This window comes from Toxoplasma gondii, chromosome IX, assembly GCF_000006565.2.
Source record: "Toxoplasma gondii ME49 chromosome IX, whole genome shotgun sequence".
In the NCBI taxonomy this organism is placed as follows: Eukaryota; Apicomplexa; class Conoidasida; order Eucoccidiorida; family Sarcocystidae; genus Toxoplasma; species Toxoplasma gondii.
In genome coordinates, this window is record NC_031477.1 from 3,767,986 (window position 1) to 3,781,708 (window position 13,723).

The window sequence follows — 13,723 nt, forward strand, 5'->3', positions numbered from 1 at the left end:
CCGTCAGATGGGCTGCGGTTGTAGAGTGTACGAACAGCTCTCGAATTGGATGCTCCATGGCACAGTCTGGTTTAGTCAACAGTAGCCGCCGAGCCCTGTAGATTCTTTCTGCTGGTTGGCTGGAGAGACGGGGCCAAGGTTTTGCACTGGATAATTTGGATCTCCCTTCAGCAGGATACACAGACTTATCGCTGCTGCTGCCCATGAGAGTTGCTTACAGAGTATCGACTCGTGAGTTTGGAGCGTTCCACTCTCGCATACTGCACAGCGGCTCAAGTTACATATAGCGTGGGCCGTGGACCATCCTGCCCTTTTTTTGCCGCTTTCATCTGTAAAATGACATTATGGCTCCATAGGCCTTCCTACGCATGTTTTTGTGCATACTGGGAACCCTTTATCACAATAAGGAACTACAGTCGCACAACGCACTCTCTAATACGGCAACCTCGGAGAGGTTAAGCTTGCTCTTTCGGTACAAATAACTTTTCACTTATCATGCGGGGCAACTGCGACCCTGAGGATAGAATCAGAATGCTCACGCATGCATTCAACACGAAGGCTGCTGCACGGGCGATGGAAAAACATGGAGTTTCCCGTCTTTCCCCAGCTTCCATCCATTGAATGCACACGGCGCTTTTCAACAGGGATGAGTTGACCAGCACGGCTCATCCAGCATGGTTCTCCCGAGCTAATGCCGATCCAGAAATAACGTTAAGGTAAGGAACGTCCACGTCTACCTTGTGATGACACCGCTGTGCAACAACGTGGCCCTATCATCTGCACAGTTTCCCAATGTAAATTGCGGTTTAAGAAAGCCGTGGATCAACCGAACGTTTGCCGTCCTTCTGCTCAGGAAGAGACTCTAGATACCTGTAAGGACGCTGGTGCTTTGTCTGTGGCCAGACAGAACCGGAAAGACTCCACCGCTTTAACCCACACAGGCTGTTACAGCAATATAATTTCCGTGGGCACGCACTGTGTCTTCATATCTGTGTTCCCTGGGAAAATGGCATTATAGTCGATTCCTCCTCAGCGAGTACCGAGAGAACTACCGTTCGAACATCTTAGCATCCGTACTCAACAAATAGAACTACACCGGGCGAATGACGGACCATTTTGCCGCACTGTCTTGGTAAGTCGAACTTGAGCGTCTTCCAGTGAATGCCTTGCATGCTATGATGACACGGTAGCTTCTATCACTCAGCATCGCCCCTGTGATTTTGCCCCCCATCTGCGTTCCGACCTCACGTGCTCATCGTCAGTAGCCTACACTCAATCACTTGTCACTGATCAACGAATGCCACCCGTGCCGGTCCGCTCTGCAAATGTGAACTACTGTTGCAAGGTACAGAGATTGACAAAGTTTGAGATACATCCAACTTAGTTTTTAGACGCCTGGTTGCAGCAAGTGTAGCATTCCACCAAGCGAGATTGTATAAGAGAAGTCGTATCACCGATGAAGAACGTTTCTAGCCTGTCGAAAACCGACATGCCATTTTCCAAAAATACTGTGTGAAGGCAACTATTCAGCTGACCGTTTTCACCTGAATGCTTGTTTGTACAACTTTTCCCTGTTCACGGAGACTCGTGTCCGATTCTGGACGACAAACCTACTGTCCCGCTGCCATCGTACTGCTGTTTTTGATTCGAGACATCGCACCACAAGCCATACCTGGGCGCGTGCCCGAAGGAACCGAGCACGAGAACAAAATGCAAACAAATGGAGACCGCTTATGCATTCGGCTCCGTCCTTTCAACTGTAGGCCGCATGTTTTCATTTTCCTCTTCACACACACCCCCACCCACGTTGCAACACTCTACGAACCTGTCCGCGGCTACTATTTCCCGACACCTGCTCGTCCATAAACATCGCTACTGCAGAGGCTTGGCGATCCAGTCTCAACAGTGGTCACTCGATTTCGCTCTCATCGCCCCGAAAGCGACGACTTTCCCCTTCCTGTGCTGATCCTTGTCGAAGATCCCAATCCGGAAAGGCTACTGTTCTCGCCACTCCCACAATCTGAGTTGTCTTCAGCTGAATTGAAAGCGGACAGGTGGGAGATTACCGATTCTCTCGCATTGAAGGATCCAGCGCTGCCGGCTTCTCCGTTCTTCCTGATCAAGGTGCCTTTGCTTCTTCGTTCGTCTTCTTCGCGTCGCCGGTATACAGAGGACGAGAAAAAAGACGACTCCCCTTCTTTCCGGGTGTTTCTTTGACTACGGAGCGAGTTCAGAAAGGGGGACCCGACCTCCGTGTCGTCTTCTGCTTCTTCGAGAGGAACCGATGTTCTCGGTGCACAAGCTGCGGCAAGACGATCTTTCCAAGCCTGTCGACTTCGAGGGCTCTGCAGTTGATGAGGTGACGCCTGTGAAGTTCTTCCTTCTTTCTCTTGTTCTTTACATCCCGCACGCGAGAGCACACTTCTCTCCTGTCCCACGACTCCACTGGGCGACGTGAGCGGAGTCCTTGACAGCGTTTCTCGTCCAGAAAAACCGTCGCGCTTCCCGGAGAGGACGCACTCGCTGTCCCCTCTGCCTCGCTTTGCGTGAGCCCCTGTTCCTTCTCTTCTGTACACGATTTCATTCACTCGTGTCTGCGAGGAGAGACTCGAAGACCCACCGCCTACCACAGACACTTCTCGATGCTCTTCATGTCGGCGCCTTTCTGTTTCGTCTTCCCCGTTCCTCTCGACAGACAGCATTGACCGTTCTTCCCGCCGAAGGACGCTCGCAGAAATTCTGGAGGCTGCCTGCGGGAGGCTGTACGAAGAGCAAAACGACGACGAAGAGGGTGCCGACGGTCCTTGCCGATTCAAGGACACAGTGCTCCGTTTCTCGGCCTGTCCACCGTTCCTCGCGCCCACATCTCGTGTCGCAGACACCTCGTTCTCACCTTCCTCCAGTGTCTCCTGGCTCCTGGTCACGCGGCTGCGGTCGAGCGTCCCCAGCGACAGGCCATTCAGCGACACAGGCGAGACACAGAGAGAACTCTGTGAGGAGAAAGAGGGAGAGACACGAGTCGCCTGCTTTCCGTCGTCCTCTGCCTGTCTCTCCGGAGACGCCGAGGTGGGCAGCAACTCTGGACACCTAGAAGAGAACGGGCGTCCCTCGGAGGCAGACGACTTCTCTGCGAAGGAGAGACAAGGGGACCCAGACATTTCAGGCTCATTGCTTGGATTCCTCCTCTTCGCTTCCTCGCCTTCTCTGTCTCCCTCTTCGGTCAAAGAGGACGCTTGCTGCTTCAGGAACGAAGAATAGCGGAACGTGTACGGTGAGTAGGTCGACGAAGAAGCACGACCCGCCTTCTCAGGCGACTGCCGAGAAGCAGAGGAAGCCGGGAGAGGATGAGACAAACCACTCGAACTGCAACTCTGTCGACTTGCCGCCAAGTGCGAGATACGCGGGAAGGTTTCACGTGCGAAAGTGCTCGCTGAAAACAGAGAAACAACACAAGCACAGCCAAATATGAAGCGGACGTTCTCAAGAGACCAAGCGGTCATCACAAGACGTTTTGAAAGAATGGTCTCCTGACACAAAGAAGCACCGAGTTGAAGAGCTGCAGTCGAACAAAGACGTCAACAACACAGAACGTGTACGGTAGGGAGCAGCCAGACCAACTGGAGACTGAGAAAAACCGGTTTCCACCAGATATCTGTATTCCTTCGGTCTCTCTTTGTGCCTCCCCCCTTGTTTTCTGCAGCGCCGTTTTCTGAAGGCAGCAGAGATTCTTGTTTTTGAATCTGCTCTTAGCCTCTAAATTTTGCACCGTGTCCACGTCTCTCCAATCAGACCTCGCGTCTCTTGTCGCTGAACTCACAGTTGCCGGGCTCGAAGATATTCTGGAAAACGACCTCGTCCTCGCCGGTCTCTCGCCTTCTGTCCTCTTGCCTTTCTTCGCTCTCCAGTCGTGATCTCCTTTCACGATTCTCCCACACGCGGGCACTCCCGCTGCCGTCCACGACTCCGCGACTTGAGCCAGACTCCGTCTTGCGCTCTGAGTCTCCCTGCTCTCTTTGTTCCTTTCTTCTCCCCCGCTCTGTCGCCTCCGGGACGCTTTCGCCAGCCCGCGTTCTCCCGGCCGACACCGAAGAGACACTTTCTTCTTCGTCCAAGAAAGGCGTGCGGTGCAACTGAGAGCTCGGCTTGGCTTCTGCTGTGGTACGGGAGCTGTGCAACAGCCTCCCCCTGTTTCTGTCTTTCCTTTCCGCTTCTTCTTCACCCTCTTCCGCTCTGTCTGAAGCGCCCCTGGTGTGTTCCGTCAGTCCTTTCGTTGCAAGAGAAACCTGCGGAGAGCCGGAGAGAGAAAAAGGGGCACTCTTCTGGGGAGGAAGATCACTGCGGTCGGGGCTGGAAAGCAGAGCCTGCGTGGGTGACTTCGTTGTGCCCTGGATCGACCGCTCTGCTGAATAGACAAAACACCACAGACGCACACACACACACAGAAGAATGAAGCATTGCCCACTCTCAAGCAACGCGACGATGCACTGTTGACTCATTTCCACTTTAATACACAAATATGCAGACCCCCATGAATGCAGGTGAACCTATAACCAACCCTCTGTACCGAAAAGTCACACCTGAGCAGGAGGTCCCCCTACAACTGCGCCGTCCGGTAACGAACTGTCCTTTCCAGAGTGAACCTTGCATGCACAGAGCTTCCCCAGAAACCCCAATAAGTGACACGCGGCCGCCCAGGTGGAGAAAACGCACTTTCGGTCTCATGTTCGTCTCCATCACACGCCACCGATGAGGCCCTCGTTGAGGAGACAGCTGCCACACTCTTTTGGCCTCTGAGAGCTGGCAGAAGCCCAGAGACTCTGTCGACTCCGTTGCGTTTTCCGAACTCTTTGCCGTTCTTTCCGCCTGTGGTGTGTTGGTCTCCAGACGAAGACTCGCGAACAGCTGCCCCCGGCCGTTTGCGGTTTCGTCCGCCATCTCCGTTCGCCGACTTGGTCTCCCCTTCTTCTCCCTCTCTTCCTCCCGCGTCTTGTCCCCGCTTCGTCGCGCTTCTGCCTCGGCCGTGATCCTCTGCAGGCGTCACAGTGCGGCGACCTGCCGACACCTTCGGTCCCCCCGCTGAGACGTTTCCTTTTTGCTCTCTCCTTCTCTCTGTGGAGAGACACCTGGTTCGCGCGTTCGTCCCCGGCTTCTTTTCTTCTCTCTCCTTTGCCGCCTCCTCGCGCGTCACCGTGTCTCCACCCCTCTCCCGCGCCAGCGGTTGTCGAGACACACTCGGGGCTCTGCCACTCGCGAGAGAAGGACCTCTGCGGATAGTCAAAGCTCCACTGGCGGTCTGCTTCACACCTCGGTTCACGACATTGCCGTCCTCCTCCATGCGGACTCTGTGTACTTTTTCCTGAGTCTCGATGTCGCGAAGACGCGTCGAAGCAGCGCGCTCTCTCCGGCCCACCTCTTGCTCTCTCTGGCTGAGTTTTCTGCGCCACGCACCGACCTGGGCATCGATCAGTTCCTTTTCTCTCCTGAAACTTTCCTTCTCCGCCTCCAGAGCTGCCCGCTCGATTTCCAGGGCGTCTTCTGCCTCACGGAGGCGCGCCAGCTTCTCGTCGACCTCCGCCACACGCTGCACCTGGTCTCGCAGGTCTCGCGTCTTGTCCTCGAGCGCCTCTCGCTCCTTCTTCAGCGATGCTTCTTCTTGCTTCTGCTGGCTCTGCGTCTCCTCCAGCTGCCTCCACTGCTGGCCGACCGCCTGCTTCTCCTTGCTCAGCTTCTGCTTCTCGTCTTGGACGCTCTGGTCCTCCTCGCGCAGGCGGCGTTCCCGCTCAAACAGCGCCTCTTCCCGCTCGAGGTGTCGAGACACGTCTTGCTGGTGGTGCAGCTTCTGCTGATGCAGTTGTTCTTCGAGGTTCCGCAGCTGGTTCATCTGCTCGGCGTACGTCTCTTGCTGCCGCTCTTCGGCCTGCAGAAGGCGCTGTCGCTCTTCCTCGAGCATCTCCTCTTGCTGCTCCTTTTGCTCAGCCAACTCTCGCTCCGCCATCTGTCGTTGCGCGCGAAACTCCGCGAGCACCGCCTCCTGCTCTTCGTGGAACTGTTCTCTCTCCCTCCTCACTTCTTCTTCGAACGCCTCTCGCTCCTGGGCCAGGACCTCGCGGTCTCGCAAAACTTTCTCTTCTGCTTCTCGCAAACGCGACTCGACAGTCGCCTGCTCTTCTTTCCACCGGTTCTGCGCCCCTTCGAGCTCCCTCTGAGAAGAAAAGTGAAACGAAGTCTTAGGCGCCATAACGGTTGAGATTCGCACATGAGTCTCGAAAAAGCACTTTGCTCAGTACAAATTTGGAGAGAACAAGCGTGCGAGTGAAAACTTTTAGAGGCAAGTGACTGGCCTTTGAAATAAATAGTCAAAGCCTCAAAATGAATCTTCAAGTCACTGGGGAAATCCTCGCGAAAGACAGACGCACACATTCGACAACTGGGGAGATAAAGGAGAAAGGGAAGGCGAAAGAAGCAACTGGATGGGTGGGAAGAAAAAAGAGGAAGCGAAGAGAAAAAACAGGAGAGGCAAACCCAAATGGCACAGTCGTCAGGAGAGAACAGAGAACGACAGGGATGATCAGAGGAATGAAGAGACACCATAAAACAGCAGGCGAAACGCGTTCTTTTCTTCTTCGTCCCCCAAGAAGGTACCACGGCTCATCCCCCACTCGACTTCTCTCGGTGTCCAGCTTCCGATTGGCTAGTTCTCCAGAAAGAAGAACGCGCTCTCCAGTCTGCCACTGTCTCTTCAACTTCTCCCCCTTTCCTCTCTCGCCTCTCCGCCTCCTTGAGGTCTTTTCCACCTACCTCCTTCTCCTTGAGGTGCTCCATCTGAGTTTCGAGTCTTTCTCTCTCTTTCTGCAGTTCCTCTTCTCCTCGGAGTCGTTCTTCGTGGAGTTTCTCTCGCTCTGCCCCAAGCCTCGCGCGCATGTCCTCCCGGTCTGCGTCCAACTGTCGCGCAATCTGCTCCTTCTCGTCCCGCAGTTCTTGAGTCAGTTTCTTCATCTCTTCGCGTCTCCGATTCTCCTCTTCCTCGAGAAGCTTCTCTTTCTCGCGAACCGCTTCCTCCTTTGCCGCGAGCTCGGCGACTCTCGCACTTCGTTCCTCCTCCCATACCTTCTTCTTTCTCTCAAACTCTGCATGCTCCCGCCGCCTCTCTTCCTCCCACTTGCCTCGCGCCTCCTCCAGAGTCTTCTTCTCCTCCACGAGGCGCTTCTTCTCTTCGTCGAGCTGCGCCTCCACGCGGCCCTTCTCGCGCGCGAAGCTTTTCTTGTCTTCCAGAAAGGTCTCCTGCATCTGCTGCAGCTTCTTCTTCTCTCTCTCGTCCTCCCGCTTGCGCTCGGTCTCCTGCATGCGAAGCGCATGAGTTCGCGCATCCAGATCTGTCTCCTGTTCGTGGACGAGGCGCGCGCGCCGATCGAGCTCTTCGTTCTTCTGTCTCCACAGAGACACACGATCCAGTTCCTTCTGCTCTTCTTCCTCCGCCTTCAGAGACACGGCCTGCGTCCGCTTCTCCACTTCCAGCTGCTCTCGCCTCAGCTCATCTTCTTTGCTCTGCGCTTTTGTCTCGCGCCGAATCAACTCTTCTTCTTTCTTCTTCAGCCGGTGTCTCTCGTCCTCAGTGGCGGAAATCCGCGCATCCAGTTCCGCCTTCTCCCGATCCAGAGCAAAACGCACTTCTTCGAGTTCCACCCTCTCCCGGTTGAGACGGTCTTGTTCTTTCTGCAAAGCATTGCATTTAACGGCATGGAAAGGATCTTTTCAGGCGGCTGTGAACCTCCCCGTACTCCCGATTCTGCACTTTGAACGACATGTCCATTTACGTAAACTGAAGTGCAAGTTTCGTAAATATTGTGTGGTGTCAAAAGAATACACTGCAAAGCCTGTGTGGGTGGAAGAGAAGTCCGTTGTGATCCGGAATTCGTTCACGCTTCCCAAACCTCGATGCTGCTGAGGCATGCAACTAAGATGCATGTCCCAAACTTCAAACCCAGAGACACAGACAGGATGTTCACCGTCGCACTCAGACTGTCCACGACCGGGGCGACACCAAAATCGAGAGAACATCCACCGTTACGAAACGTCAACAAACACAAAACGCTCATACACATGTACACACATGTACACACAAGTGCGTACACACAGATACATACATATATACATATACATATGTATATATATATATATGAAGATGTATACATGCATGTGTATACAAGGGAGTAGGCACAAGTCCTGGTTTCGATATGCGGACAAAGAAAATGTGACCTGTGGGCCTTGTGCGGTCCCGCGCAGCTTACCTCCACACTTTCGACTTTGTCTTTGAGACTTGTGGTGTCCCTGGCAACCTCTTTTTTCTTTTCATCGAGTTCCTTTTTGTCGGCGCGGATGCGGTGACTGAACGCCTGGAGTTCGTCGCGTTTATGTTGCGCAGTTTTCCTCCACTTTTCCTTCTTCTCCGCGAGTTCTTGGTGCTGCTTCTCGAGTTGTTGCCACCTGGTCTCCATCGCTTCTCGCTCCGCCGTCAGCTGTGCTCGCATCTCTCGCAGCTGCTTCTCCTCCTCCACTACACCCTCCCGCTGTCTCTGCACTTGGCTCTGCAGCAACGCAACTTGCGCCTCTTGCTCGGCGAGAATTCGTCGTCTCTGCCGTTGCTGTTCGCGTTCCTCCTCCACGCGCTTCATCTGCTGCTCGTAATGCACCTTCTGACGAGTCATGTACCGGCTCGCCTAGAAAGAAAAAAGGCCGCAGTGACGGCGACAGAAGCTCCAGACTCCCCAGACTGTCCTTACGCTCAAGACAAGGTGTTCTGTGGGTTCGATTTCCACCAGAGAGAGCCTCTCAAGGCACACGCAGAGACAGAGAAGAAGAGCCGAGACAGACCGAGACGAGAAGACGAGGCCCAGAAAGAAAAGCCAAGAATCAGACAGACGACGACAGAGAGACGCAAGGGCAGATGAAGACACGGCAAACAAGACGCCGCCAGACAGAGAAGAACGGAGAAAGCAGACCGGACAGGAGACATGTCAGCTGCGGAACCGAGAGAAAAGAACGACCCAGGCGCGGAACAACAAGGAAACATCCACGGCCCACAAAAAGCATGCGGAGAGAACCATGGGGAAATGGGCAACTTCCAGCTTTTTTTTTCTGAGCCGCACCAAAATCGAAGAGAAGATAAACCGCCTCGCAAAAGCATCTGTCGTTTGCAAAGCAACGGTGCCGGGCTCAGAGAACAAGCGAGACACAGACCAATCTCAAAGTACACGAACTACTGTCCATCTACCCCAGTCCACCCACATATCCGTATAAGCATGCCTATATAGATATATATAGATATATATAGATATATATAGATATATATAGATGTATATACATGCATGTACACAGAATGAAAGACACTTGTGGGGTTACCTGACAGACGCATTCAGTGGGTCCTTTTCCAAGTGTGTCGGATTTCGCATTTCCAGCGTTGGACGCCAGAAGCGACGCATGCGTTGTCCCTGAGGCAGAGCGAGGCATGGATAAACCAGTTTCGATTCTCGACACCAGCGAGTTGCTGCGAGTGCTTCTCCCACTGTTGCCGCCCAACTGTTCGCGGTCTAGCGAAACCTGGAGAGAAGCGCCGCATTCTTCGGCTGAAGGCGGCTGCGGCGGCTGATAGGCAGAAGAGACCTCTCTAGACATCCGAGAGGAGAGACCGCGTAGGCCCTCGGCCCCGGCAGCTGGAACACGAGGGAGCGCCCCCAACTCCCCGCCGTTCACTGCAGGGACCGTGGCACCTCGCTTTGCGTCTTTGTCTCCGTTCGTCTCTTCTGTGTCGTCTCCGCGCGAGTTTAGGAACGTCTCCTTGGCGCCGAGTGCAGAAGGAGCGCTGGAGGGATTCTTCCCGTACAGCCGAAAGGACTCCCCACCAACTTCTGTCTGTGGCGTCTTAGCAACTCTGGAGAGACTGTCAAAGTCTCTTGCGTGGCGAGAGCGAGGAGAGACGACATCCGAGCCTGCACTCGCGGCTGGCTGCGAAAAAGACCTCACCGAGGGACGGAGAGGGACCGTGCTCCTGAAAATTGAGGACGCATGCAAGAGTGTCGCCTCTCGATCTCGCTTCTGTCGCCCGCTTCTTCCTCCACTTTCTTCCTCCCGCGAAAGGGCCTCGTCCCCCGCTCGGCCCCGCGGCAAAGGCGGCAGAGACACCTGAGAGAGATGCGAGACTGCAGAGCTGCTGCTGCTTCGGATGCGGCTTCCGTCGCTCGACCTCCCTCCGCTCTCGCCTCTGAGGTCCGCGGAGGCCTCGACCCCAAAACCTGTTGACCCATGCAAACCTGCCGGCCTATTCAGAGCATGTCTGGTCTCTCCAGACTCGTCTCCGAGACGCGTCTTTGTCTCTCTGGGAACGACGTGATCTTCTCGCTCTCGAGGAGGGGAGTCCACGGCAGTGAGGAGCCTGGGTCTCCTCGAAACCGAGGAAGGCGAGGCAGCGGAGTGCAAGAGACTCGTGCTCCGCTCTGTTCCTCCCTCGCCAAGCTCCGCAGCGAGGAGCTCCGACCTGAGAGGTTTCCCCTCTTCAAGGCAAGGGGGTCGCGTCGAGCCTCCCAGGACTCTATCGGTCGACGTCTCACTGGCCCCCAACGAAAAGGAGGGCGGCAGGAAGGACGGACGGGAAGCGAGCACGGAGGTATGAGCCATCGGTTCGCGTTCCTGACGAGCGGAGCTGATCTCCAAACTTGAGAAGTGTCTCTGTTTCTCTCCGCGGCGAGGAACTTCGCTGGACTGCATGCGTCCGGAGCCAAAGGGCGAGAACAAAGAGGCCTCTCCGTTTGGCTCAGTCGCTTGGCTTCGTGTCTCATTCACTCCTTCGGCTTGCTTCCTCCGAAGGCTTGTGTTTCCCGAGGACTCTCCAGAGAGACCAAGACTGCTTCCCCAGCGCGTTTCCACGGCGTCTTCTTTTCTCCCCGTTCTTCCGTCCTCGCCTTCTCTGCTCTCTTCTCCTGTCCGTCGACCATCTGCGCGCTGAGAGGACAAGCCTCCAGCTTCTCTTCCACTATCGTAGAAGGCGACGCGCGAAGAAGACATCTCGGAGCCTAGCCCGCGTGGACGCGAATGCAGGTCTGTCCCCAAAGCCTGTGTCCGCGCAGACGCAGGCACCTCGCTGGAGGAAGAGTCCAGAAAACGCCCTGTGATATCTTTGGGGTCGAAACGGGACCCGAGGGACTCTCTTAAAGCCGCCCCTCCCTTTCGGTGGATCCGTTCAATGGGCTCGAGTCGCTGTGAGGAAGGGACAGCGTGTCGAGACTCCCTGGAGACCTGGACGTTTCCCTCCGACTCTCGCCGAGACGCGAGGTCTTCCTCGTCTGCGCAGGATAAGTACGCGACGCGTTCTTCCCTGCGATCGGAGTTGGACGTCAAGACAGAGGTTTCATGGCGACTCGCCATCGCCCTCGTGGAGGAGGATTGCTTCTCTCCCGACACGCGGAGGTTCCGGGATACAGGCTCTCCACTTCCCTGACTGGAGCCTTGCGACGAGCGGCTCAAATACGGATCGAGTTTTTCCTGCCTCACAGATGCGGAGGCAGCGAGACCCGGCTTATCTTCGGCGAAACTCGCCTGTTCAAACCCCCACATTTGGTCGTCCTTATAGACACCGCGGCGAGAGTCCTCGAGAAAGTCAGAAACGGCGGCGGTAACCGTGCGCCTGCTCTCGCGGAGGTGCTCCGAAGAAACTGGGTCGGTGCCTGGGCGGCGGTTCGACAAAGGGATCGAGTCCAGTTGAGACCCTCGTTCAAACAGATCGGCGTCTCGCGCTCTGTCTGTCCTCTCGGGGTCGTACCGACTACTCGAGAAGAATCTGCTTTCCGCCGAGGCAGCCTCTGAATCGCAGGTTCTGCTCTCGCCTCGCAAGCCGGTCCGTCTGTCACTTCTGGAGCGCTGGAGGAGGGGGGACGACAACCCGGAAGCACCTCCTTTGAGAGAATCACTCATCGAGGGCGCATAACTCGGGATGTTGCCATCTCGTGAGAAAGGCTTCTCTGTGTCCAGGCGAAAAGACGAGCCTTCGCGCTCCGCTCGCGACTCCGCGCTCCCCGCCAGGGATCTGTGCATGCGCCTCGAGGCCCCAGGTCCCCCTTCTTCGCCAGCTTGACACTCCGAGTGGAAAGAAGAGGACCGTTCGTCGTACGGAGGACGCGGCCTGAGAGAAGCACTCAGGGCGGTCGACCGCGACAGCGAGGCCGCTCGCATCGTGGAGACTCTTCCAGTTATTAGGGGCCTGGAGGAAGTCGAGACCCGAGAGAACGCGTCCGTCGCCTCAGCGGTGGGAGAAACGGGAGGATCCGTTGGAGGGCGAGATGTCGGTAACTGGGAGCGACAGAAGTCGCTGGCTGTCGTCTCAGTCGAAACCAGACGAGACAACGCGGCACTCGAACCCTTGAAATAGGTGGACGGCCCTCCCGCGCCTTCCACGGCAACAGAAGACTCCATAAGTCACGTTGGTGAAATCGCCGCGCAGAGTCAGGAGGCGGGAAAAAAGGCGCGTGAAATCAAAAACGCGACGCCCTCGCACGCCGAGTGCAGCCGAGCTCTTCTGCAAGGCGCACAAACTACGAAACGAGACGAGTTTGTTCGGGAATGACGCCGATGTCGCGGCGGGAAACGCGGAGAGAACCCAGAAAACCGACTGTGAGGTCCGCATGTGATCACCTCCTCGCAAACACGAGGGACGATGTGTCGTCCCGACGCGAAAACAAAAACTGCGAAGCAGCACAAAAAGGTTGCTTCCTGGCCTTACAGGTTACACATGGAAAAGGCTATGGGAACCGAACCTGCATCAGCTGCTAACCGGACACGGAAGAGGCAGCTGACTCCGCTGTGGTCCAGGAGCTCGAAAGTGGAGACAATGAAAGATACACCGGAGATGCGATTGCTTAAGAGGGCAAAGGTCCCCAAGAGAAACGTAGAAGCAAAGAAATGACACACCCTGCCGGTTTCAGAGGGAAAACGAGTGACTGGGGTGTCGAGACACTCGGAGGAGGGTGTAGCGCCAGAGAGGTGCTTGGAACAGAGCAGGATAACAAGCACACAAGCGGGTAGACATAACAGAACGTCCACTGAATACGTCTTGCGAGCCTTTTTTCTTCGCTATTCTTGGCATTTTAAAAGTGGACACGGGCCTAGCGGCTTTTCTCGCGGTATATGCGCATTCAACAGGACCGGTTTCCCCCGTGGGCACTGTCTGTGTCGCCAGTTCTGCAGTCTCAGAAAAGAATCTGAAGACACACACTTGGTCCGCCGCCTTTCTCTCGAGCGAAAAAGTCCACCTGTGGTGCTACCAGGGACTAGCACATCGTCAAAAACGAGGTGTGGGCTACTGAGAAGCTGGAAAAAAGAAAAAGGGTGGAATTTTGCAAGACGCACGCTGGAAGCGGCCTCCTCTTCGCCGAGCGGGAAAACGCAGAGGGGAGGCAGTTGGGGGTGGTTCGTAAGGGTTGGAGGTTTGCGGTCGACAAGGCGGGTAGAGCATCCGCGTGCAGTCACAGGAAACGTTTTTCAGTTAAATTCTTGGAACAGGAAGTCGCTTACCACGATACTGCACTACCCACCGGTTTGCGTGGTGGAAAACCGGAATACACTTTTGTCTTACAACATCTGAAAGAAACAACCGCATTTGTGAACACCGCTTCAGATGTGAGTGGAGGTCTACTCTTACGTTCCCGTCTTACCCGTGGGATCGCTTTGTGTTTTT

At 55.4% G+C, this 13,723-nt stretch overlaps 1 protein-coding gene across 1 annotated transcript; it reads right to left on the minus strand.

The window, feature by feature from the left end:
* Positions 1–1,392: 1,392 nt before the first annotated feature.
* Positions 1,393–13,356, minus strand: TGME49_290620 (hypothetical protein). The gene is made up of 6 exons (XM_018782113.1): positions 9,400–13,356; positions 8,289–8,717; positions 6,799–7,713; positions 4,711–6,202; positions 3,818–4,402; positions 1,393–3,430 (listed from the first exon to the last, which is right to left on the minus strand). The coding sequence occupies exons 1-6, from the start codon at positions 12,460–12,462 to the stop codon at positions 1,926–1,928; spliced, it is 7,989 nt and encodes a 2,662-aa protein (XP_018636437.1). The 5' UTR covers positions 12,463–13,356; the 3' UTR covers positions 1,393–1,925.
* Between the last annotated feature and the right edge of the window lie 367 nt (positions 13,357–13,723).